This window comes from Chenopodium quinoa, unplaced genomic scaffold (assembly GCF_001683475.1).
Source record: "Chenopodium quinoa cultivar QQ74 unplaced genomic scaffold, ASM168347v1, whole genome shotgun sequence".
In the NCBI taxonomy this organism is placed as follows: Eukaryota; Viridiplantae; Streptophyta; class Magnoliopsida; order Caryophyllales; family Amaranthaceae; genus Chenopodium; species Chenopodium quinoa.
Genome location: NW_018744239.1, coordinates 3,858,428 through 3,884,260, shown reverse-complemented (window position 1 = coordinate 3,884,260; position 25,833 = coordinate 3,858,428). Strand labels below are relative to the sequence as shown.

At 32.9% G+C, this 25,833-nt stretch overlaps 5 protein-coding genes across 7 annotated transcripts; 4 read left to right on the top strand and 1 right to left on the bottom strand.

Annotated features, from left to right (window-relative positions):
• The first annotated feature begins 1,408 nt into the window (after positions 1–1,408).
• Positions 1,409–7,058, top strand: LOC110694211. The gene is made up of 6 exons (XM_021871393.1): positions 1,409–1,568; positions 1,720–1,795; positions 1,890–1,954; positions 2,053–2,210; positions 4,112–4,310; positions 6,387–7,058. The coding sequence occupies exons 1-6, from the start codon at positions 1,566–1,568 to the stop codon at positions 6,552–6,554; spliced, it is 669 nt and encodes a 222-aa protein (XP_021727085.1). The 5' UTR covers positions 1,409–1,565; the 3' UTR covers positions 6,555–7,058.
• Positions 7,059–7,565: 507 nt separating this feature from the next.
• Positions 7,566–11,723, top strand: LOC110694210 (putative zinc finger protein At1g68190). Of its 2 annotated transcripts, none has more exons than XM_021871392.1 (6): positions 7,566–7,755; positions 8,727–9,160; positions 9,750–10,091; positions 10,179–10,403; positions 10,507–10,826; positions 11,415–11,723. In XM_021871392.1, exons 2-6 carry the CDS (start codon positions 8,750–8,752, stop codon positions 11,518–11,520), a joined length of 1,404 nt encoding a protein of 467 aa, XP_021727084.1. In that variant the 5' UTR covers positions 7,566–7,755; positions 8,727–8,749; the 3' UTR covers positions 11,521–11,723. The 2 variants fall into 2 exon arrangements, with proteins under 2 accessions (XP_021727084.1, XP_021727083.1); XM_021871391.1 differs by having other exon boundaries at positions 7,568–7,755; positions 9,750–10,106.
• A 1,121-nt stretch (positions 11,724–12,844) lies between these two features.
• On the top strand, positions 12,845–13,333 carry LOC110694278 (uncharacterized RING finger protein P32A8.03c-like). Its single transcript, XM_021871458.1, has one exon. It carries the CDS (start codon positions 12,845–12,847, stop codon positions 13,331–13,333), a length of 489 nt encoding a protein of 162 aa, XP_021727150.1.
• Positions 13,334–17,334: 4,001 nt separating this feature from the next.
• On the top strand, positions 17,335–22,194 carry LOC110694208 (zinc finger CCCH domain-containing protein 15-like). Its single transcript, XM_021871389.1, has 3 exons — positions 17,335–18,271; positions 18,850–19,594; positions 21,223–22,194. Exons 2-3 carry the CDS (start codon positions 18,863–18,865, stop codon positions 21,529–21,531), a joined length of 1,041 nt encoding a protein of 346 aa, XP_021727081.1. The 5' UTR covers positions 17,335–18,271; positions 18,850–18,862; the 3' UTR covers positions 21,532–22,194.
• On the bottom strand, positions 22,184–25,073 carry LOC110694209 (photosynthetic NDH subunit of subcomplex B 5, chloroplastic-like). Of its 2 annotated transcripts, XR_002505795.1 has the most exons (6): positions 24,763–25,073; positions 23,956–24,016; positions 23,418–23,480; positions 23,284–23,342; positions 22,892–23,180; positions 22,184–22,550 (listed from the first exon to the last, which is right to left on the bottom strand). XR_002505795.1 is itself a non-coding variant. In XM_021871390.1 (5 exons), exons 1-5 carry the CDS (start codon positions 25,018–25,020, stop codon positions 22,950–22,952), a joined length of 672 nt encoding a protein of 223 aa, XP_021727082.1. In that variant the 5' UTR covers positions 25,021–25,072; the 3' UTR covers positions 22,618–22,949. The 2 variants fall into 2 exon arrangements, 1 of the variants encoding a protein (XP_021727082.1); XM_021871390.1 differs by lacking the exon at positions 22,184–22,550 and having other exon boundaries at positions 22,618–23,180; positions 24,763–25,072.
• Positions 25,074–25,833: the final 760 nt, after the last annotated feature.

The following is a 25,833-nucleotide window of genomic DNA, read 5'->3' as shown; positions in this document are numbered from 1 at the left end:
TAACCCCCTTTTTTTAAAAAAACTTCGTTAATAAGGGGTATGAAACTTAATTGAAATTTGATAAAACATTATTTTTTTCTTCAAATTGTTATTTCCATAAAAATAATGGTAAAAAAAAACCCGCAAAAACAAACTAAATTAAGCATTTGCATGTAATTTGTCGGAAATTTTTGTATTTTTTGGGTTAATTGATGCTTGAGATTATTTTATTTACCAAATTGTCACTTAGGGTTAGCTTTTTTTATTTTTCTATACCAAATTATCGTCGGAGTTATTTTTTTTACCAAATTGTCGCTAAGGGTCTTTTTATTTACCAATTTGGTCAATTGACCCCTTAATCATCTTATCTAACACGGCGTTTATTAGATTTTGCTTATCTATACTAATATTTTAAAACAAGAACTTTTGCAAGTCATACAAAGTGCCACGTGGCATCTCCCTAATATCCATTTGTAGTTACATATTTTTATATTTTTTTTTATTAATTTAAATGAAACCTTTTCATTTTTGTTTTTTCATCGTATAGTTAATTAGTTTTCTATTTCCTTGGATAAATGTACTTTCAATGTTTTTAGATATACTCTTTCAATGTTTATTATAAATCTTAATAACCTCCAATAATAGTTACTGAAAACTTCAGTTTCCAACTCTCATCCCAAATGATAGTCATTATAACTTAGAAATTCTCTTCTTTCTCCCCATTTTTGCATGTCAAAAATTTATTTTCCTTCCTATTTTTCTAATTTGAATTATGCAACCTTACACTGCAATTGAGTTGATTTCCTTTCTTCCAACGAAATATTTCTCTAATTTGAATTATACAACCTTACGTCGCAATTGAGTCGATTAATTTTGTAAGACAATTTGGCCAAATTTTGCATTGATCAGTTTCACACTTTCATCAAATTTGTCACAAAAAGGTTTGTTTTCTCTATGTTTAACTCCCTTTTTTCATTCAATTTGCTATTTCACTAATCTCAATTATAAATATTGTGATAAATTAAATTATTTGTATGAAGTATAAACCCTTTGTGTGTTTTTTAATATTATTTTTGCTAAAATTTGAAATAAATAGGCAAAACCAAATTTTATTTGTTGGCAGAGTTACTGTTTTTTGCTTAATGCAATTTGTATAACTTAATGTTACATATGATATGATGTATTTTTTTTTTTTTTTTTCCGTTAAGAATATATTGCATTACATTTATGTACGTATTATTACATTTTAATTTACTAAAAAAGTGTGATTTGTATTTACAAATGTTTTTGATTATCTTTTTTTTTAAAATTTTTTTTTGGTTTATAAAAGTCTAAATACATATATTTAGATAAAAAGATAATTTCGTGCATAGCATGAGCTAAGTACTAATTTTATCTTAAAATGCTGTTTCAAATGTCAAAACTCTCCATTCATAAATTCAAAACAAATTTAAAATTCAAAGTGCTATTCGACGTAGGATAGAGAAAGGGTTGCGCACTTGCGTTTTTAAGTTTCGGCGGGACTTGAAACTCATACAGTCATAACTCCAATTCCAAAAATCCCAGACCTAGATTTTTACCCTAATATGGTGAGTAATTTTCTTCTCCAAAACTCTTATTTTACAATTTCAATTTCAATCTCAATTTAATTTTGAATTCGATATCAATTTGATGTTTGATTATTCTCAATTTAATTTTGAATTCGATTTCAATTTGATTTTTGATTAATCATATAAAAAGGGGGATTCATATGAAGAGCTTGAACCATTGTTCGATTATCGCCGAGTTCAACCCGTTACTTTCGTCAACCTTGAAGGTTTCCGACCCTCATTCTCTCTCCTCTTCCTTTATTATTTTTCCTTAATATTTTTTTAATTTTTTATTTTTAAGTTATTTTTTTTGTTGAACAGATGATTCTGATTCTGATTCTGAGCCTTCCGTTTTGTCGAAGCGGAGAAAGATTTCTACTAATGGGGTATTTTTTGATGATTTTTTAATAATTTTTTTGGTACTTTGAGCTTTAATTTTAATTGGGGTTGCTTATTTAATTGTGAATTTTTGTGGGTATTGTAGAAAAACAAGGAAGACAACAGTAGTGATAAAGGGAAATCAGTTCAAGTAATTGACTGCGATGATGAAGATGAGGAAAAGGAGAATTTGTTGCCGCCGCCTCCAAAGAATGTAGCTGCTCCTCCAAAGGATTTTGAAGATCCCACTTACAAGAAATTGAGGTATAATTACTATAATTGCTGTAGATGTTTTCCTTCAGTTCAATTATTTGCTCATGCTTATTTTTTAATTTGAAAGTGTTTTTAGGGGATTTTGTTTCATGTTTGAAGTGGTTATGGATGGTTTTTGAAGGATGGTTTCTAGTTATTGTGAGTGGTCTGAGTAAGAATCCTAGACTATTTTGTAATACCTCATCTTAAGGGAATACCTTTTGCTATCCATGATTGACTGTTCTACAGGTGCATTCAATTCACCTGATATTAATCGTCAGTTTCCTTGGCAATGTCACATGTTGTATGTTAGTTAATTAACTGTATATGTGCTAATGTACATGGTCTTCAACAAACTTCCTATGCCGCTTATACTTTGTGAAGCAGAATGCAATCAGTGCTTTTGAATCGAAGGGTTTATTGAAAGCTTTGTGTGTGGTGGGAAGGCAGTGTAATTTACACCTGTTTTCTTTGGCTTGATGAATGGAACATGTGTAGATGGGATTTGTAATTATGTTTATGTTTATGCCACCCAAGGAGTTGTTTGGTATACAATTATAAAGGAACAAAATGGGTTAAGCTACTTGCGTAATAGTAGGTGAATGGACTGCAGTCAACAAAAGATCTTTCTGCATATTCTAGCTATTGAAACTCCTTGGGTTTGGAAATATACTGGAAACGTAACTTTCTTTTGTGACTAAGGCTTTGATATTGTTGTTATTTGCTGTTGTGGTGATTGGGAAATGTAACTCTCTAGGTACTAAGTGTGAGCAAGCTTTGTCTACAATTATTTTTCTTCTTCGTCTCTAAAGGGTCTCAAAGCTATAGATGAACGATTAGAAATCATGCCATTCTGGTACCACATTTATTTTTGAAGGATCTTTTGGACTTGGAATTGCAAGCAAAAATTGAATTTAGAAAATGAGCTGATTGTAATCAGTAAGATAGACGCGTGTAATTGGTGTTAGATATGTTGTAAAATTCAGGATATGTTTGTTTGTTTTAGATGTTTGTATCTTATCATCAAATTTGAGTATGTATCCTTTATACACTTGAAATCTTGTTTTGAAATTAATATGCAAAATTTGCTTCAACTAGACTGTGGCTCTCTAACTGTATCGATATGCAGGTTTTTTTTTTTTTTTTTGTTTTTTTTTCCCTTTCTGTAATGGTCTATTAGCCTATGTTGCTTGGCTAGGGTACTTAAGTGCAGGCGTGTAGCAGTATCAATAGCATCTATAAGAGGCTTCAAATGATATGTCTACCCTTAGCTTTAGTTGCCTCTTCCTCTTTTTTATATCTTTGACTAATTGTAGTTCCATTTAGTGTGGATTGTGGAACTTCTTCAGGTACATATCTTCAACAAGTGAGACAAATATAGTATTGCTTGAAATTGAAAGAGATTATCTGAGAGCAAGATATTTAACACTGTGTTTGGATAGAGAAAGAGGAAGGAAAAGAAGGGGAGGGAGGGGAAGGGGAGGGAGGGGAAGGGGTGGGAAAGGAAAAGGAGGGGAGGGAAGAATGATGAGTTTCCCATCCAAATCTCTCCATTGTTGGAGAGATCAATTTCTTACATTTTAATCCTTCCATTTCTCTCCCCTCCAATTCCCTTCCTTCCTCATATGCTATCCAAATGAAAGATACTCCATCCCTCCATTTCCTTTCCCTCCCTTTCCTTCAATCCAAACAATGAGCTCTTGTTATTAACTCCTGCTCAATAGTCGCCATGAAGCAGTGTTCTCACTTCTCCGATAGTTTTCTCTATTAATTTATAGTACCTAACTTAGGGTGCCTTAAGGATTGGGTCATCTAATTTTCTTATCTTTATGTTTTATATGACGGTTTTTTTTATATTTTATTTTATTTTTTTTGTTTTTAAAATCTTATGTGGGATTCTATTTCCATGGCAGATTAAAAAAGCAGGAGTATGAGTCATTCCTCCAGTCAACTGGACATGTTATACAAGCTGCTGATGAACCATTTACCTCTTTATCTCACTCTGTTGAAGAGGAAACTGCCGAGGAAGCACCAAAGCCTGCGGCTGATCGAACGAAGATAGTCATATCTATGCAAGATAAGGCTGGATCTAAACAATATCGAATATTTGCGGTACGTTTTATTACCTTTGATTATTTGACATAAGACTGCACGCAATTCATCAATTGTCTTAATATGTTGCGTCACCTAGTGTTTCATTATAAATTAATAGCTGCCAATTAGAGTTTCTTAGCTGCGTTGAAGATGAACATTATTCGGATTTTGTTTGAAACTTTGCTTTCACGTTTTAGTAGTCACTAATCAGAAGTTTGGCTAAAGGAAAATGCAATAGTAAAACTGGTAATATAGGAACTCTTCTTTAATTTGTAACGATCCTGGTTTTTATGGATTATCTGTGGCCTGATATAGTGTGGCTTGATAATGATGTTATGTTAGTGTCAATGTAGCTGTTAACCATTCAATATACCGGTCACTTTATGCTGCTAGTTGTATTGTTTGTCAATTAATGGTAGATTATGCACAGCTGACTATGCTTACTACACTGGTACGGTTTGATGTCCTAATTGTTTAGGAAAAAATTAGTTCAAATAAGGTTTTTAAGGGCTACGCAATTTATTCACTATTAAAAATAAGTTCTAATGTTTCAAAAAAAAAAGTTATAATAAGGATAAGTTCAGATAAGTGTAGGTAGGTTAAAATAAGTTACATTAAGTTCATTTAATTCAAGTAAAAATTTGGTAATGGAACGCATTCTTAGTTGTAAATCAAACTTGGGTAACCTTTTTTTAATCTTAATGTATCCTTAGTTGTATATTGAACTTGGGCAACCTTTTTTAACCTTTTTGAAAATTTATTAATTGAATGTGTATTATCTGAACTAATTTACCCTATTTGAACTTTTTTTTGAAAGAAGCATAGTCTAAAAGGTGAATGCAGTCATGACCTTGATAACAGTCATATTGTTGTGGAAACGGCTTGTAATAGACAATTAGAACAAAACGCAACCGTGTTGTGAATTATTTCAAAAAAAAAAAAAAAAAAATCACATTGATGAGTTTAAGCCTTGTTTAAAAAATATTCCTTTAACATAATATAACCAAACTTTACTTAAAATATCATGATTTATCAACTACCTAACTGTTTACTAATATATTTTTGTAACTTAAATAGAAAATGGATGTAATTGGTAAAATAAACGTTCTGTCACAACAAGTCACCTTTACGTAACGGATGACGCAGGGAAAAAGACGTGTTATTTATTGCAGCGTTATGTTAAGGAGTTTAGCGGAACGGCTAATCCACATTTGTTACATAATGGCCATTCTAAGGGCTGAGTTTTTATACCATAGAAATAAGGGGAAATAAGGTGAACAAAACAGGGCATAAGTAGTTTGTAAGGTACTTGCCTATAATTGCTGCTCAATGGTGACTTTTATCATGCGATAACCAAGTGTTCAGTACTATTTGTTTAGTTGTTGGCTGAGAGCTTGAGACTTCTAGGAAACTTTGTTGAAGAGTGATGCTGCTCACTGTTAATTCTGTGGGGTTTGAGAGTCCTCGCACAAGTCTCGACTAGATTTTATGCCATCCAAAAGGCTAATTCCAGTCATTGAAAGCCTCAGTTAATTCCTCTATATATATGGAACAACATAACTAAGTTTTTTGTTAGCGGTTTTGACTGAAGTCAGAGAAGCTAGTTGTATGAGGCATTTGGTTTAAATTGAACTCAAAATCAGTTATATATATATATATATTAAGCCCTGGAGCATGATGGGTTCCTTCAAACTGTTAAAATCCTGCCTTCTATATAACTTTGTATCAAGCTACATCTGCTGAAGAAGTAAGTCTATGAAGCTGAGAGATTATTAGTTAATAGCTATAAAGCTGCAGCTACATGTTAAATTTCGATTTCAAGGAGTGAGAAATACAGAGTAGACACCAGGGGATTGGGGACCTAAGGCTGTAGAGTTATAGAACCTTTGTTGTAACTCTTGTAGTAAGTGTACCTTTTTGAAATCATTAAACATTCTTAATTTACAAGGTTTAGGACAATGTGGACTACTTCAGGATATTTTTTTTTATTTATTTTTTGACAGCGGACTACTTCAGGATATCTGTTTGCTTTACTTTGCCATCTATACGATTTTTCAGCCATTTATACTTTGTTTATCTTTTTCCTTGGTATAGGATGAGAAATTTGAGCAGCTGTTCACAAAGTATGCGCAGAAGGTGAAGACTGATGTACATAACCTAGTATTTACTTTCGATGGTGACAAAATTAATCCAGCATCAACGCCTCAGACCCTTGGGATGGAGGATGATGATCTTATTGAAGTGCATGTGAAGTCGAGCTGACAAGATGATTTTTTTTTTTTTTTGAATTCCTTTGTTCATGTTTTGTGGTAAACTACAAAGTTTGGCATCCGCTTGGTGCTTTAATCAGTAGAGGAATTTGCAAAGCAAGTAGTGGAAAAGAAAAACAAAATCTTTTCTTTTTCCTTTCTATTTTGGAAATATTTTTGCTCAATTGTATTCCTCTTGTCCTGCGCAAATGATCCGCTTGCAGAAAAATCTGCTCCATCTGTATTTATACTGATTTTGTGCTTCTGAGTTTCACTGCACTCTTATATTTGCCAGGAAATGTGGATCAGCTAAAGTTATTCTTCCCTATCTGATGCTTAGGTTTAACGAGCTTTTCTGGTCTGATGGATGAAGTGAGAACCTCATAGTTCCGAACTGTACGGGACGAACAAATTTTGTTCATTATTCTAATAAAAACTTTTTCCCATGTTCCTCAAATTTTTAGGTACATGGCTGCATGCAAAGTGCTTTCCCAAAAAAAAAAAAAAAAAAAAAAAACAAAACCATGAATGATGAATAAAGCCTTTTCTAATTAATTTTTGTAAAATTGTATATAGGCGTGGAAAAGTGACAATCCTAAATATTAGGATATAGCATATGTTTTAATAATGTCAACAATGATCCAATTCAATCAAACTAAGAGTGATCCTATCTGATCATTAACTTGATTAAACCCGATATTTCCTGATTTCAATGTGATCTAATCCATCTATAACAACCAAACCTAAACTCGATTTGACAATGTTGCTTGCGCCCAACTAAAACTAGTGCTTATTACAAACGCCATCAATTTCCAAAAATGCTAAATTTTGACTAGCAATAAGATAGGACAACGTGATTGGGTAAGGAAGTGAACTTTTGGATGACATGAAAAGATTTTCCAATAAAACAGGATAACGTAAAATGGGACCCACATTTGCCAAGTGGGTCGACCCACGTCGGCATGGCTCTTGCCCATAACCCACATTCCACATCACCCTACAAAGTTGCAAAAAAGGGATAGATTTTAGATAAAAAGTGGACTCACCAAACCAAACACACCCCTATATTTTTATTTTTTATTTTTCAAAATATCAAAAAAAAAAATAAAAAAAGTTTCTTGTTTGCTGATAAATCACCTTGACTGTCTTTCAATGGCAGAAGTACAACACTCAAATCTTTGTTAGATTTTATCAAGATTCTTCTTCACTCTCAGGTTGGATTTTTCTTTGTCTGTTTCTATAACATGATATTTATTTTAATTTATTTTTTATCATATGATTCTTTGTTATTCATGTAAATGAATGGAACATGTTTAATAGCATAAGATGAAGTTTGTCTTTTATTAATACTCTGAATTCATTTTAGTTTGGATCGCGGTTATAAACAACACGCGAGTACAATAGTAGTAAATAATTGTACCCAAGTCTCGAGATTGAATTCTGTACATTTTTCATTGTGGTGTTGAATGGATCATTAGATCTAACCAAAATAAGTTTAGAAACTAGTGGGTCCTAAGTTAAATTTAAGTTCACCCTAAAAAGAAGTTACTAATGCTCATTATTTTATATTTTATATAATGAAAACAGAGATAGGATATCTTTTTATTCCCTCTATTAATTTGACTTATGTTTATTATCATTTAAAATATTAGTAAATAATAGTTGACATGATAGATAGTTATAAATTGTTTGTCAAGAGAAATTATGCAATCATATGAGTAGTTTTAGTTGGTTAAAGATATTCAAAATGTTTATGAGTTTATTAACCTATGAAGTTTAACTTGTATCGACAATCAACTCTGGATGAAATTAAATAGTAAGTTTGAAACTCGAGTTGTTCATTGGTTCCAAATTGGTCAAATGTAACCAAACTAAATGGAACTGAAATTCAAAACATTTAAAAGTTGCTAGATGACTAGACCAATTTAAAAATACTAAATCGATCGTTTGTGGCAAGACTAGGGACGGTTGAGGCAAACTACAACATTGTATTGACCTATATTAATATCAATGGTTATATACTATCTATAGACATTGTGGTTCTAATGTGTAGAGTCTTGTAAGAAGTAAGTCTTGTTTTAGATACTAAAGCTAATGTCAAAATTTTCATTTGGGACAATGTGACTATTAAAATGTGGACGAAGGAATACAATTAAAGGTTTGACAATCTATATATAATTTTCAGCCAATGAATAAAGGGACTCGAAAATGGAAAAAACATGTGAATTTTGTGGAGCGCCAGGGCCAGTTGTATACTGCCAAGCAGATGCAGCACTACTCTGCCTCTCCTGTGATGCTAAGGTGCATTCAGCTAATGCACTCTTTGGTCGTCACTCAAGGAGTCTTCTGTGTGATTCTTGCAAGGAAAATCCGGCCAGCGTTCGATGCTTAGACCATCTGATGCTGTTATGTCAGGATTGTGATTCATTCCTGCACAAGTGTTTCGCTCACCATAAGAAGCTGATGATTGGCAGTTTTACTGGATGTCCTTCAGTGAAGCAGTTTGCAGAATTATGGGGCTTTGATGTCAATGATCTCCATCAGTTTTCGACTGTAGAGTCTGCGACTTCTACTGCTAGTTTAGATACTGAACGAGGTTCTTGCAGCCAGCAACATAAGGTAACCTGAAATTTTCTGTCATTTCAGCTGATGTTATAACCGAATATGGACTAATTCACATCCTTATCTTTTCCTGCTTACCTGTAGAAGTTAACAGTTGATAAGTGCTAACCTATAAAAAAACCTATCTTTCAGAAGCCTAAAGTCCTCGAGTATCAATGACTAAATTAAAAGCCTCACCCATTTCGTAACAACGGCTTTTTGATTACATCTCCTGTCATTCAGTGATATGAGTTTGTCAGATTCTCCCTCCCCTGCAGTACAGATGATTCTGTTTTTTTTTTCCCTATATATATTTTTTTCTCATAGAGGCCGATCCATTTGATTAGTAAAATTTAAGAACTGTGGAGTCCATTATTGTTCTGAGTCGCAGAACTTGGTATAACTTATTCCGGTGTAGACTTTTAGGCACTCTGACATACATTACAAGGACCGGAATTCCCATTGTATGCTAATGCTAATGCTAATTATGCGTCAAATACAGTTCAGGTCTTCAAAAACTCAGAAGTGAAAACTTTGGAATGACAAAGTGCAAAACATAATTTCTATGAAGTGGATCAACACTTATATTAGATTATTTGCTATGCAGAAACTCAGCAATCATCAACGCGAGCAAAACAATGGTTTAATCCTGCATCAGCTTCTCGAGTTGAAAAATCTACAGCTTACTGAAGGAGATAATCAGAAAAAATCACTGCGTCATACTGGAGAGTATGTCACATCCTCCTCCATCAACAGTAATTCAGGAACAATATTGCTCAATGAAAGACTCAAACAACAGTCCAAGGAGTTCAATAAAATCACTAATGAACTTCAGAGCTTAGACAAATCAAATCAAGTGCTAAATGGAGAACATTTTCCTTCGCCTATTTCTCAGCTAGATATATCTTCATCTGTAGCAGACCCCTTTTGGCAGCACAATAAAAGTCCGGTAGACAACGATCAGGTTTGTAGATCCTGATAGCTTTTGCAAAATCTGGTTTACATTCTCAAAGAATATTTGGATGTGGCACTGCAGTTTTGGTCGCAAAATTTGCAAGATCTTGGAATATGTCAAGAATTCGGATCCATTGATGACTTCAACATGCCAGACGTTGATGTAACATTCCGCAACTTTGAAGACTTACTCACAGGTGATCCTGACCTAACCCGAGCTTTAATTGAAGACGATGATCCTATGAGTTCAGATACTGAGAAGGCATCGATGAATAAGTTAGACAATAGTCTTATTGAAACAACACAGGTTTTTATTATTTTTTTTATCATCCATTTATGTGTGTCATTATATATTCTGATGTATATATGAATGATTTATCTTATGTTTTACTAATGCATTGCCTTTTCAGGAAACGGCTGCTACATTAGAGTCCATCAATAAGCATGTTACTTTCATGAAAGAAGCAAATCCATCGGACCATGTTATTCGCGGGCTATCCAGAAGTGTGGGGAATTCACCACATCCTTTTAAATACTCACGGTCAGCTACATTTACTTGTTCACGGCTCTGTGCTGAAAGCTGTCGCAGTGACTTTCTAAACTCCGAAAGTTCAGGGAATTTCAGAAGAAGTGAATCATCAAACAATGTGGAAGAGTTACATGATTTAGAAATAATGGAAGGTTTGGAAAGTTCAATCAGAATATCAAAAGACAAAAAGAAGACTCAAATGTAAGTGAACAAATAGATTAAGAACATGCCACAAATCATTTGTTAAGTACTTTCTCCATTGGGAACAAATAGTCACATAATGTCTAAAATAGTGATAAACTTTCTGTAAATTCATTTTCAACCTCTGCTACTGGTGACCATCTGATTTACAGGTTTTCTGAATCAATAGTCGCGCAGCTTCTTTATCATTTTCACGCTATATTACACATATGACTACATTTCGACATATTGGATACTGTATTATATAATCCAAGATCTTGAGTGCACAACTTCACAACTTATAACTTTTTTTTTTTTTTTTTTTTTTTTGTTTGTTTTAACCTTTCCTGCCTTTTCGAGTTAGCGGGTCTCAATAAGCCCGAGATTCAGTAAAATCTTCTTCTGAATGCCTGCTATAGAACTAAGATTTCAGATTCCTCATCCCAGTGTTCTTCTAGGAGGAAAACAATATGTGGTGAATGTTGTGAATGCGTTTTCTTGCAGTGAATGTTGTGGTGAAATAATTCAGATTGGCAACGAGTTGTGATTATGCAGCCTCCCATAGTGCAAGATTGCTAAAGGACTGACTGATGTGATTTTGTATTACAGGCATGGTAAAAAAACTCAACTTGCACCACGTAAGGCTAGAACCGATTTGCATAAGAAGAACAAAAGCCGGTATGCTAAGTTACAAGGCTATGATTCCGATCAGTAACTGTAACAAAGAGCTGCTGAACTGAACTGAACTCGTCGACTTCCCTTGTTTTGATCTTTCCATGTTTATTTACAAGCCTGTACACTTACAAGTTTCAACTTATTCTTTTAGCATTGTCATAAGCCGAAGCCAGATTTGTTAACATTCGAGCTCCAGCATTTTCTTCATTTATTTCTGGTAATCAATTGCAAATTTATACCAAATTGAGAGTATTTACATCATGTCAACAGAATTAAAAGTAAGCTATAAGCATAATGACTGCAGGATGGATAAGAAGAAAAAAAATAAACTCTTTTAATTGTTTCAAATAAAAAAAAAATAAAAATAAAAATAATTGTTTATAGCAATGTATCGATCTTATGAATTATCATTCGAAACCACAAACAATATATCGACACATGTCACAATTAACCTACTTGTATTAAATAGGTTACTAACTGGTTATATTCTATTTTGGAAAAATATTAAAAGGTCTTTATATTTTTGGAAGACTGACAAGGTTTTTGATAATTTTTTTTCTAATTAATAGCCAAAATATTATTTGTCCCAATAATCTTAGGGTAAAAGCACAAAGTAATTAAGCTTATTTATACAAGTTCACAACAGTTAGGCCACGTTCTTTTGAGTTGTTATGTTCTGCTCAACTGAAATCTGTTCTGTTCTGCTGTGCTTAAATCCGCTCTGCTCTGCTTAAAATAATAATTAATAATAATAATAATTAATATTTAATAATAATAATAATGTGGTAATATTAATAATAACAATAATAATAAAAATAATAATAATAATAATAATAATAATAATAATTAGTAAATAACAATAATAATAAAAATAATAATAATAATAATAATAATAATAATAATAATAATAATAATTAGTAAATAAAGATAATAATAATAATAATAATAATAATAATAATAATAATAATAATAATAATGAAATCTGCTGTGCTCTGCTGAAATCTGCTCTGCTTTGTTGACCCCTGCTCTGCTCTGCTCTACTCTGCCCAGAAGCTCAAAAGAACAGGGTCTTATGAGCCTTGCATAACAAGCTAAACCTACAAAATTTTTGGAAACTAGTCAAAACCACTTAGCATTATAATCTTATCCTTTAATATCCCATATTATATTTATTATATCCTACTAATTCATAAGATCGGCACATATATTGCACTCTTATTATAAAAACCACCAAAAGCTTACCTTTATTATTCCATCAATTCTCTTTCAATATCACCAAAAAATTATTTTCGAGACTATAGTATTCTGGTACGGACATTGCACAACACAAACCACTTTCGATCATTAGCATAATTAGTTAAACAATGTCATCAATAAGCCATGATTATCAACAACTCGGTGAGCCATATTTTGATAATAATCCTGCCTTGGAAGATTTTCTCGTGTACATGGAAGATTTTATGGAAATCAGGTACAACAGAGTGTACCTTATGTCCTTGAGCGAGACGAGAAGAATTGCCACCACAAGTCGCTTCTTAGAGTTACACACATTTATCATAGATGGCCTCGGAGACATGCTTGAAGATAGAGTAATGATACCGACGGGTGTGGTGCCTGCGGACGAGTCATTCGTGGCAAGTTTGGAGATCAAGAAAGCTAGTGAAGAGTTGGCTAATAGCGGTGAAGTTTGTTCGGTTTGTCTTGAAGGGTGGAAAATAGGAGACGATGTTAAGTACTCGCCTTGTAAACATTGTTTTCATCCTGGTTGCGTTGATAAGTGGTTCAAAATCAATCACTTCTGTCCACTTTGTCGATTCGAGTTGCCGGCGGCGAAAAATGTTGAAGGTGTTTGATCTTAGAAACTTTGTACGTACAAAGACATACGAGTTAAACTAGTAGTACGTGGTCATTAATATTGTTTCTTTTCTTGTATTCGTCGATAAAACTTTTAATAGTAATTAGGTTTTACTCTTTCTTTAGTCCTAGCTTATTTAAGATAGATAAATTAAACTTTGTATTATTCATTTATATCATTAATGTGAAACCCAAAGCAAGCTTTCATTAAGCTTGAAGTAAACCGTTTCGGATGTAATATATCTCCAATTAATCTTTTTTTTTTTTTTTTTTTTTTTTTTTTTTTTTTTTTTTTTTTTGGGACAAGAACTCCAATTAGTCTTAGTATATGCTATGTATTTTTCAATCGATGTTACGAGTCAAATTATTGAATTGAAACAATAATTTTTATCGATGTTTTTCGTAAATTAATTGTGGCTATTCTCTTTCGGTAGAGGTTAACTTGTTATCCTTACTAATAGAATTTATTGTGTAATTAATCATATTCATATTATAAAATCAATTATTATAACATTAAATATTTATTTAAAAAATAATAATTGTGATTTTCTGACGTGTGCAATGTCCATAGACACAAATAATTCTACTCTTAAAATTTTCCTTATTATTAATAAAATTAATTTATTTTACAAATGAAATGAGAAGCTTTCCGTAATTAATCCAAGCTAGAGAGTACTCTTGCTAACGCAAGGGATATGTAATTCGCGAAATAAAATAACACAAAGTGAAATGCTGGTACATATTAGAGTCTCTTGAAAAAAAATAAAAGAAAATTAGTGGATAAGGTAATTATTAGTAATTTATTAAAAAAAATAATAATAAAAAAAGTGAAATGCATAAGAGTTGAGTATTGGGGTATTGGAAGATGGTGGTGAAGTGTTGTAAAAGAAATACTGTTAAATTATACTCCCTCCTTTTCAACTTGATAGTCTCATTTTGACTTTGCATAGTGTTTAAAATGCTCCTTTGACCATAAATATCTTTATTTATATATGTTAACAAAAATTATAAAAATTTGTTATTATAATTTTACGCATTCTATTCACCCGATTATTACTTATCTGAACTTATCTGAACTTATTTTAGTTATAAATTGAATTTGGGTAGCCTTGATTAACCCTTATCACAACTTATCTGAACTTAGTTTTTCTGAACTTATCTTATCTGAACTTAGTTTTTCTGAACTTATCTTATCTGAACTAATTAACCTTTATATGAACTTATTTTTCCTGAAATAAGTGGAAATAAGGTGAACAGAACAGGGTCTTAATGTATTAGGGTGCGTTCTATTCACCCGATTTTTACTTATCTGAACTTATCTGATCTTATCAGAACTTATTATCCCTTATTAGAACTTATTTTAGTTATAAATTGAACTTGGGTAACCTGATTAACCCTTATCACAACTTATCTGAACTTATTTTTCCTGAACTTATCTTATCTGAATTTATTAACCCTAATATGAACTTATTTTTTCTGAAATAAGTGGAAATAAGTTGAACAGAACATGACCTTAATGTGAGTTTTTGGTCAAAGTTTTAAAAGTTTGACTATAAACAAAAAAGTAAAAATAGGACTATCTTATTGAAACAAAGGTGTTTTTTTAAAAAAAAAAAAAAATATTAATACTCGAAAAGAATGTGCCGAAAACTATTTATTTTTGTAACTTACCATAATTTACAATAGGGGTCCTTTAGAAACAAAGATTTTCCTACCTTTACCCTTATCCTTAAAGATGTTGGCCAGGAATACTAAATTTGCATTAACAGTATTGATAAAATTGGGGAAATAAACGTATTTTTATGTAAGAAGAATTGTAAACATCCGAGCTCCATTATTTTTTTCATTTATTTTTGGTAAACATTAATCAATTGCAATTATACCAAATTGAGAGTAATTGCATCATGTCAACTGAAATAAAAGTAAACTATAAGCAAATTGAGTGAAGGGTGGATAATTAAAAAGAATATCTGTTTAAACAGGTTACCAATTGGTCACATTCTGTGTTGAGCAGGTTTGTTAAAGGTTATTTTATTTTGGAACAATATTAAAAGATCGTTTTATTTTTGAAAGAACGGTCCAAGGTCATTTTATTTTTCACAATTTTTTATTATTAAAATCTAAAATTATATTTGTAATATCCCATTAATCTTAAGATAAAAGCAAATAAGCATATTTATACAAGCCTTGCATATCAAGCTAAACCTACACAAATTTAGGAAACTAATTAATCAAAACTACTTAACATAATCCTATCATTTAATATCCTAAAATATACTATACCCTATCATAATCCACAAGATCGATACATTGTTTTCTTATTAATTTATTATTATATAAACCACCAAAAAAAAAGTGTATGCTCATTACTTTTAATTGCGAGACTATATAGTATTTTGATACGCACATCGTTCAACAAAAGACTTTAAACAATGTCATCATTAAGCCAAGATTATCAACAACTGGGTGACCCAATTCTTGATATTCCTGCCTTGGAGGATTTTATCATGGACATGGAAGATCTTACGGAACTCTGGTACGACGACAGTGAGGACCTTGTGTCCTTGAGCGAGACGAGAAGAATTGCCACCACAGCAAGCCGCATCTTAGAGATAATATATACATTACTCATAGATGGCCTCGAAGACGTGATTCGAGTTGCCGGCTGCGAGAGATGTTAGAGGTGTTTGATCTTTGAATCTTTGTAAGAACAAAGACATAGTAGTAACGTAATACTAGTAGTACGTGGTCATTTTATTGATTGTTTTCTTCTATTCGTCGTATAAACTTAGAGACAAAGAATATTTATTAGGTTAGTTTTAGCCGGTTTACTCTTTCTTTACTTAGCTGCTGTAATTAGCTTCTTCTTTACTCCGTAGCTTAAAATAAATTACAGTTTGTATTATTAGTTTATCTTATTAATGAGAAATCCAAAGCAAGTTTTCATTAAGCTTATAGTATATGCGTCACATATTATATAACTCTTATTAAAATTAGCCTTGTTATGCATTCTTTTTTCTTTCGTTCGAGTATTATTACTTGTCCCTTTTATCATTGTTTTTCATTAATTCCGGCAATTATCTTTTGGTAGAGGTTAACGAGTTATCGATATATACTAAATATAATTTTTTGATGTGTAATTAATTATATTCATAAAATGATCTAATATTATGATACTGATTGTATTTGTGATTTTCTAATGTGTGTACATGAACACTTAAAATAAAATACTCATAAAACATTTCTTATTAATTTAATTATTTAACCGAGTAACAAATAAAATGAGGATGCTTTCCAATATTATTATATTAATGAATTTTAAAAAGTGTCTTTAGGTTTCGTCATTCTCATAGTTTTTTTTTTTAGATTTTTTTATTTCTTTTTTTTCTTTTAATTGGCAGCTAATGTGCCAAAATATATATTTGTAACATAATATGAATCCATAATTTTTTAAATAATTTCTATACATTAACACCATGTATGTAATACCTTATTTATTGGTAAGAATTGTATGTATCTGTCGAAATTATTGAGACTAGTCCACACTTAGGGCCTTTTAGAAATAAATTACCTTTGAAATTGTTGGAATTTTGAAATTGAGAGTTTTCCTTCTAAAAGAAAGGTAGGCGTTGTAGTAATGGTTTTGATGGAATTTAGAAAATACAGAAATTAATTGTGTAAGAAGAATTGTGGCCCTAGAATTAACAACCGTTGACATTATTAACTAATATCATGAAATTTGGAAGACCTAAAAGAGATCAATGGACCATGCATGTTACCAAACACTTCCATTGTTTGTTATAGTTGTCATAGACAAGCAATTTACCCCCAAAACACATCAATATATACTCTTTCTGTCTTTCACGTACGTTGATCATTTGTCACAGTCAATCAATATATTCGATCGATGACTAATCAAGACAATATTTTTTGGTAGTTCCTTCGTAAATTAAACATACCATTGCTAAACCTTTTTTTTTTTTTTGGGCCGGGGGGGGGGGGGGTAGGGTTTTGGAATAGATAGAGTTTAAGTTATTTTAGCTAATTCGAGGTGAAGAGTTAATTGGATCAACAGATTATATAGGACATCGATCTTTAATATATAAGTAAGTTTTTTATGTCAACGTGATGAGTTAAGTCCTTGAATTATACTGTGAAGGTTTAAGGAATAAAGGAAATAAGAGATTCAATAAGAAAAATAGCCAAAAAAAAAAATGTCTTACATAGGAAATGTTTTTATATATATTGGTAAACCAACAACATTTACAATATTATACTCAATTATAGGTTTACCAAATAATGATTAACATTATTGTATAATTGTATTGATTCAATATTTACCAAGTCTAATCCAAATTATCATTTAAACAATAGAGAAAACGAAGAGGATCAAAGGTAGGGAAGTTATCCTTGTTAGAAACTTGGGTACAAATAAGCGTTTGGAATGGAGGATACATTGTAATTAATTATTAGAGAGACCTATCTTTGCAAAACACATCGAAGCACCGAGTAACCATATAATTATCATCTAACTTATTCGGTTACATAATTTACAATCATCACTCTTTACCGCTCGGAAAAAAAAAAAAAGTTATAATACCTCCTTAAGTTGACTTCCAAAGAAAGACAAGGACAATGCGGTAAAATTAAATCAAGAAAATTACAGTCTCGCTCATTAATTCACCATTGGCGGTAATTCTCATTCCGGCGTTGACAAATTGACTGAGGTCATAACAACCGACAAAATTCGGATTTTTCCCTTCTTTATATTTATATTCTTCCCGCCCATTTCCTTCTCTCTCATTCACCGCCACTCTCTTTCTCTCTCTTCCCTCGCCTCTTTCTCTCTCTAAAAATTTTCCTTCATTTTCTGAGAAGAAACTCTTCTCGCTACTCTTCATCTTAATTTCGAAGTAGATTATCAAGAATTTCATCCTGTAAGTGATCCTCTGCTACTTTTTTATTGTGATTTTCATAATCGTCGTTGAAATTTGTTGTTTAAGGTTGCTGAGAGTGCTTAATTCATTCTACCGTAGCAAATTTTTACGATAACTGAAACTTTTCGCTTATTTATGTATTGTTTTTATTGAATTTGATCACAATTTCAATTGTTTATGAATTTCAACGTGTAAGTGAGCCTCTGCTAATTACTGATTGTTAATTTCCTTTATCTTCGTTGAAATTCGAGGTTTTAGGTTATTAAGAGTATATAAATTTTAAAAAATGTATATGATAATTCAAGTATTTCGTTAAGTTTTGAATTCGTTTTTGTTGAATTTTATCACAATTTCAGATGTTCTATGATTTCGAGTTTTTGATTTTCCTACTAGCTCAGAATTCGCAATGTTGTAATTTTCTAGCTAAATTCGATCAATTAGTTTCTGATTACAATAATTAAATGCGAAATTGTGAATTTGTGATCATTTTTTTTGTGATTCGATCATCTGCATTGTGAAAAACCCTAAGAATTAATCACTGAAACATTTTTGCTCTGTTTTTTCTTCAATTTTTCCAGCAAATATCGGAAAATGCAGCAAGACACTTCCTCCTCTGCAAATATGATGTCATCGGCCGGAGATATCTTCACTCCACCGCCGTACTCCATTTTCTTCCACTCCGCTACTTCTCCGACAAGCTTCAACTCATCTCCAGTCAATTCCGACGGAAACTCCGGCAGAAACACAGACAACATCAGCGCTATGGCTTTGAGAAGCTTCCCTCGGATAGTGGCGGACCACAAGGAGCTGCTCAGTCGCCACTCTCTCTGCCTCGCTCAGCTTTGTAAGACGTTCAATGAAGCAGAGACTCTCCGGCAAGAGAACACTAACCTCCGACTCGAAAATCTTGACCTTAGCAACCAACTTAATCTCCTCATCCAGGATAATCTCCAGAGCCGATACCTAGCTATGTCGTTTTCTGATTATCCGGAGCAGCTCGGCTCTTCGTCTCTCTCCGCGGCTGCTGAGAAGTTAGGCGGCGGCAGTGGCAGCAGCGGCGGAAGCTTCCAGAAGGAGAGAGTAAGTGGAGATTGGGATGAAGGATTCTGCAGTAATAATCAGAATCGATCAACCGTGAATGAGAAGAGTCAAGAGGAGGATCACAAGGAGGAGAATGCTCGTGTTGCTCTGCCTAAGAGTATCTCAGTCAGGTCTAATGGATTCGTTAAGATGAATCAGATTGCTGCTGCTTCAGCTCAGAACAATTCGACTCCAACTCGGTCTGTGACTCCGCTTCAATCTTCAGGCAATGTGTCTGGACCGGTATGCTTCTAAACTCGATAATTACTTTTTAATTTCTGGATTATTTGTTTCTTTAATTATAATTATATTTGTTAAGTATTATTATATGGTTAATGCTCATGATTAATTGTTTGAAGTTGTGTAATGGTTGTTTGGTGCATGAATGGTTAAGTTGAATTTACATTGGTTGATTGTTGCTATGGTGGTTACGTGACCAAATTAGCTTTAGAATTGGTGATATGATTACATGATTTCGAATGTCCTGTCAAAAGAAAGAAAAAAGAAAAATATCAATTTCAATGTTAGGCAGTGGCTGTTGGTAACTTTATTTGTTGTTAAGGTGACTAAAAGTTGATACATTTATCTTGTTGCTGCTGTGATGGTGTTACTGTGACAAAACTAGGAATTTTTGTTGTTATAGTTGCTGTTGCTGTGCCTCGTTGCAAAAGGCCGCAAGTGAATGTCAAAATTTGAGATTTTGGATCAAATAACACAGGAATCACCTTTGTTATATACGGAGTATTTGATTGGCTAAGCGTTCATGCTAGTCAGTTCAAATTTTTTAACTAGCACACATCATTAGATGAACTTATGGTGTTAATTGTTGAATGAACTTATGGAGTATTCTATTTTACAAGTAGCAAAACATGTAAAGATTAGCTTAGTAGTTGACTAGTTTGTGATTTGCAGTTTAAGTTCTTGTGTGTGAAAGCCAGTTGGATGTCTTAAATCTAAATACGAAGTATTAATTTGTAAGCAATCATCAATTTGTACTTGATGATGCAGTACTTGTACTACTCATGCTTCTGAACTTGATAAACACAGAGCTTAGACTATTATACTTACAGTTCTGAAATGTAAATATCAAGTAAAATAATAAATATAGTTCACCAGTCCTTTTCTTTGATTTAACTGGCTTAAGTAGATATGTTAAGATCAGCTTTAGGTTGAAGTAAGTTATATAATTTACTAGCTCAAATTTATTTGTCTTTGGACCTCAAAGATAGTAGTGTTAGTCATTTTATACTGATTTTGAATTACTCTTTGTCATATTGCTTCAAAAGTCCAGTATTTTTAAGGACTGCATCCTGTGCATTACCCGTGTTTTGTAAAGTGTATACGATTAGCAACCAAATTCTTGTGCTGAACATTGTTGTTAAATTTACTCAAGTAGTATTGGCCCGAGGGCTGGGGTTATGATCCAAGCATCGCTTGAGAATTTTCAAGTAGTTGCAGGATTTCACTAAACTAAATTGATAATTTTAGTTATAAGAAAGAACATAGTAAGTCTGGTGATTAATTAGCATGCTGAAGATCTTCAGTTTGATTTTAAGACTCACCAAAAAGCTTTAATTAGTTGTAATTTGCTGTTGTTGCTGGGATAAGAGTATTTCTGAAGTTCTTACTGGATTTCAATTCTGCTTCTCATTTTGTCTTGAAACTATTGAGATTAAGTTGTTTGGCCCGAAAACTTTACCTTCCTAGATTATCAATTGTTATCTTGTACTTCTAGACTTCAGATCAGTATATAGCAGTAAAACACTTGCCTTTTAGATACCATCCGATTTATGTAAAACTCTAATTCCTGCATTATATTATAGATCTCATGACTGCAATATTTTGCTTAATTAACTTGTTCTGTGTGACAGCAAAAGGTATATGTGCGAGGAGGGAGCAACAAAAACGGACCAATTGAGCTGGAAGTTTACAATCAAGGCATGTTCAAGACTGAGCTATGCAACAAATGGCAAGAGACTAAGACCTGCCCTTATGGTGATCATTGCCAATTTGCTCATGGCATTGAGGAGCTTCGTCCTGTCATCCGTCACCCTCGCTACAAGACTGAGGTCTGTCGCATGGTCCTTGCTGGTGATCCCTGCCCTTATGGTCATCGCTGCCACTTCCGCCATGCCCTCACTGATGAGGAGAAGCTCATGCATTCACCCAGGCTTAACTAGCCAACTCTTTCCATGGTTGTCTAATTCCTCATTTGCTGGAATCTAGTTGAGGTATGATGACTTACAATATACCATAATGGGAGACTGAATGTTTATAGTTCCGTATGATAATACCTATGAGTGAAATATACTATATAGCATAAAATACATAAAAAGATATAAAAATTACATAATCAGGATTCAATTAGTAAGTATAGTGTCTGTAATTACCAAAAATTTAAGAAACAGGAAAGTAGATATCATTGTGGCTGAGAGAAGATGCTGATGGTTTGCTAGCTTTTTCTGATGCTGAAAGCGTCAGTCAAGACTCAAAGGAAAACTGAACTAGATTTTGTAATAAGTTCTATTAGTTCATGCTTCGTTCCACTAGCAACGTTTTGCCAGAGCTTGTTTGTAAATAAGTCATTGAGAATCTGAAACTGCAGAGGTTTTTGATTCATAGTATTGAATCTATTACTTTGTATATTGTGCATGGTTTAATTGCATAATATTCTAAGGATAATTGTATATAAGAGTACTTTTCAGTAGTGGTATCAAACAAGCCCTGTAACGGTTTGATTGCTTCCAAACATTCATCATTCATGTTTGAATTCTGAAGAGTCCTCACATTTTAAGTGGGGGGAAGAGGAGGGAAACGGGAGTAATCTAATGCCGTATAAGTAAGATTGTGTCATTATGTTGATGACTGATATGGTAACCTGAAAATTAGAATTCGGTCTGCTTAGTTCAAAAGTCACAGAAGCTAAACAATAATAGTTTGCCAGGATGACATTATAATGCCATTGTACCTCAGGATCAACCAAACAATTTCAAGACTAAGGAAGCTAAATATTCTAGCTACATATGAACAATGAACGCCACATTAATACACAGAGTGTCTGCTTCACCTTAGAGTCAGAGAATCAAGATAAAGGCCTGCTACTCAGAAAACTAGATTGCCATCCCCCAGTCAACTACTCGTAGCATTTTCTTTCATTCAATATTCCCGAAAGCATATCCACAACAATCAACAATAATGGCTGGTGAAGAAAAAGGACTTAGTTGTATTACAATACTTATATAGGTAAATCAGATCACATAGCAAAATCAAATACAATGCTGCACTTTTTTGATAACAAATATAGTATCGTGAATTACCCACAGAATAATATCGATATGAATTTATTATTTACAATCATACAAAAAGAGAGCTTTTTTTTTTTTTTTTTTTTTTTAAATATCTATAAGGACATGATTTGTGCTCAGCAACCTCAACTTTTAAATTATATATGTTGGACACTAATTCAATTGTACACTTTGACCAGAGTCCAATCATTGGAATAGGTTAAACATCTTAACTGAAGAAATCAGACAAATATACCTGATTCAACTGTGAATGCCAGTTGGGAAAATCCCAAACCAAGGCTATTTCCTGATAATTATCTCTTTGCTATAGCATCGTTCTTCAAAGTAAAATCCCAGAGTTCTCCGTATTTTTCATTAAAGTCCCAAATGTCCATAGTATTATAATCAGCGATCAACTTGTCACGAGCTCCTCTCTCCATGTTGTATATTTGGGGCTCAAAGTTGTGAGGTTTGTCTGGTTTATCCATCTCAATTATGCAAAATACGATTGTAAATAGACCTGCTCCGATGTACAGATACTCCCCCTACAAGTTGGACAAAACTTTAAGCTTAGTTTATCTATGAATATATCACTGTATGTGAGCTTTAATTGTAGGTAGTGAATTATCATTGCAGACAGTTTAGTACCGGAACATTGAAATACATCCCAGCAGCAACTGCTGGAAGGAACAGCCACGATATAAGACCTGCCAATCAAGATAAGTGTGAAGTTAACAGTTTATCATAAATCATATATAGAGAGTTGGATAATTAAAACAAACCTTGGAAACCAGTAGGTGGTTCCATGGAATTATATTCTTCAGCCACTGCTCCCCAAAATGTTCCTGAAATAGATCGCCAGGAAGTGCATTTATATGATCTTGTTAACTGGAATCAAAGTGGGTGTAAATATATGACACTTTGCTTAGGCAGCATGCAATTTATACATAAAACATGAAGTAAATTCATCCGTGAACTCTTGCAATTTGTACATATCCTCATGTTTTTAGGAAATGATGTCTAGTATTTCCTGTATAATTATCCCTGAAATTCTATTTCCAACTGCAACTTCCTGTATGAACTGATAACTCCATATTAGACAAACACTGATGCACATATCAATCCACATGTAACAACAAAATTTTGACATAACTGATACCTAAGCGCTATACAAGTATGTATTAGATAATTAGATGTGCTTTATAGAAAAACTGATATCTGTGATCTAAAGAATCTATACACTGCGACAAATATTTGCTTCGAAAAACAAGCAGTAAAGTCAACTTACAAGAGGAGATCAATCAACCAAGTGTTCCCTACCTTTCTCTGAAGTTTCAAAATATGTATGATGTCCATCATATTCTCCATATATAAAATCTTCCTACAGACAGCAGTAAAAACCAAATTCAACCAACATATTTTCTTACAGTAGTAAGAAACAAATCCAGTTAAAGACAATTTATACCTTCAACAAGTTAGTTTAAATAGGTTCCATAACTATCGTTAATACTATAATTGGGGCGGAGGATTGGAGCTACATTGATGTTAGTGAACCCACTTAGTCAAGAGTAAAAATGTAAAATCCCTTTTTCTCACTATACATTTATGTTATAATGCTTTGATAATCAAGTTTAGTGAACCCTCTAAATGACATCCCTACTTTTGCCACAATCACGGTATCTTAAACAAGATCATAGTACATACTACTCCACTGATTCGGATCATAATAAGAACTGCATTTGAGATTATAACAACTTTCTAGTCATGTAACATGCATATTGTATTCATATGCAGTAGTCACATTATATCATTTTCTCTGTTTTTCCTGATTTAATACTCAGTTTATCCCAAACACCTAATATCAAAGAATCACCACAATTTCACTATAGCACCCTTTCTTCTCTTCACCGCTTCTTTTAACTAGAGTTGTTCATGTATCGAACTGTATCTAGATCTGTTTTAGGAAACGCAACGACTGTTTTTCCAGACATACTCTATGTGGCTATTGATTTGGATATCAAAATACCCACATTTGTTCAATTAGTCCTTAACCTCTAATCAGTCAATCATCATACATCATACAATTTTAATGAAAATTAAAGAAGTAAGAGAGAAAGAGAGACAAACAGCATCAACTCCATTCGTAGCCCACCGGTCACCAGGATCTTCATTGAGGTCGGGTTCGATATCCGTTAAACCGGCTGCTCTCAACTTTGTAGACAACCTTGTTGTTGCTCTTGGATTATTGCTGCTAATCAAGACCTTATTATTACTATGATAAGGTGTTGGGGTTAAATTCATGCTGATTTTGGATGATGGATATCTGCAAATCACTGATGCAGCTGCAGTTGCAGGTAGCCAAGTAGAAGTACAAGTAGCTGCCATAGCTTTTGTCTTCAGATCAGTAACAATTGTTAAGAGTGGTGGAGGGTGTATATTTAATTTAACAATTTTAACAGATTGTACTCATATTGCCTATGGTGTTGCCACGTCAGCTTGTTCTATATCCAATCAATTCTATATCCTAAATGTTGGGGTATTATAAATTTTAATGTAATGGGTTATTGAACACATAAAAGAGAAATATACTTTACATTGTATGTAGAGTTGGGCATGGAGCGGGCTGACATAAGGGCCGACCAAGCATGAGATGCAAATGGCCTAATCCAGTGGAATCCCATTACAAGCACGACATGCAAATGATGGCCACTGGTCCACTGCACGCATGGGCATCATGTTCAAATTTTGGCACAAGTTCAAATTTTGGCACAAGCAAACCTATTAGGAGGGGCTACTAAACAGCATGACCCGATATGACACGACATATCGGTGAAAAGATACATTCGTTTAATACATAATTTTATTGAGACACACGACGTACTAGCTCGAAACGTTGGTTTACACGACCCGACTAATGCCTAGCTCTAGTTACATAAGAAATTAGTTAGAATAAATAAAATTATGGAAATTTTGTTAATAACTAACGTCTTTGTTGTTAATTATGAAAATAACTAACCTCGAAAAAAATTTATAAAACTACCAACTTTCCTTCAAAAGTTTTGGTAACACTACCTTACATAAATTTTTGTCCAAAAATTTGACAGTGCACGTTATAGGGCATCACATATTTGACATCCTGAAAAAAATGTCAGATGAATTCCCTTTATACCCTCATTTAATGTCATCACCCACCTCTAT

Bases quoted from the DNA above. Each gene is read 5' to 3' on its own strand.
- LOC110694278 (XM_021871458.1), top strand. From the start codon at position 12,845: ATGTCATCAATAAGCCATGATTATCAACAACTCGGTGAGCCATATTTT.
- LOC110694208 (XM_021871389.1), top strand. From the start codon at position 18,863: ATGCAGCAAGACACTTCCTCCTCTGCAAATATGATGTCATCGGCCGGA. The intron at 19,595-21,222 runs GTATGCTTCTAA...TCTGTGTGACAG, and splicing joins CAGGCAATGTGTCTGGACCG to CAAAAGGTATATGTGCGAGG.
- LOC110694211 (XM_021871393.1), top strand. The intron at 2,211-4,111 runs GTATAATTACTA...TTTCCATGGCAG, and splicing joins CCCACTTACAAGAAATTGAG to ATTAAAAAAGCAGGAGTATG. The intron at 4,311-6,386 runs GTACGTTTTATT...TCCTTGGTATAG, and splicing joins AACAATATCGAATATTTGCG to GATGAGAAATTTGAGCAGCT.
- LOC110694209 (XM_021871390.1), bottom strand. From the start codon at position 25,020: ATGGCAGCTACTTGTACTTCTACTTGGCTACCTGCAACTGCAGCTGCA. The intron at 23,481-23,955 runs GTAGGGAACACT...GATCTATTTCAG, and splicing joins TTTTGAAACTTCAGAGAAAG to GAACATTTTGGGGAGCAGTG. The intron at 23,343-23,417 runs GTTTGTTTTAAT...CTTGATTGGCAG, and splicing joins ACCACCTACTGGTTTCCAAG to GTCTTATATCGTGGCTGTTC.
- LOC110694210 (XM_021871391.1), top strand. From the start codon at position 8,750: ATGGAAAAAACATGTGAATTTTGTGGAGCGCCAGGGCCAGTTGTATAC. The intron at 9,161-9,749 runs GTAACCTGAAAT...TTTGCTATGCAG, and splicing joins CTTGCAGCCAGCAACATAAG to AAACTCAGCAATCATCAACG. The intron at 10,404-10,506 runs GTTTTTATTATT...TTGCCTTTTCAG, and splicing joins GTCTTATTGAAACAACACAG to GAAACGGCTGCTACATTAGA.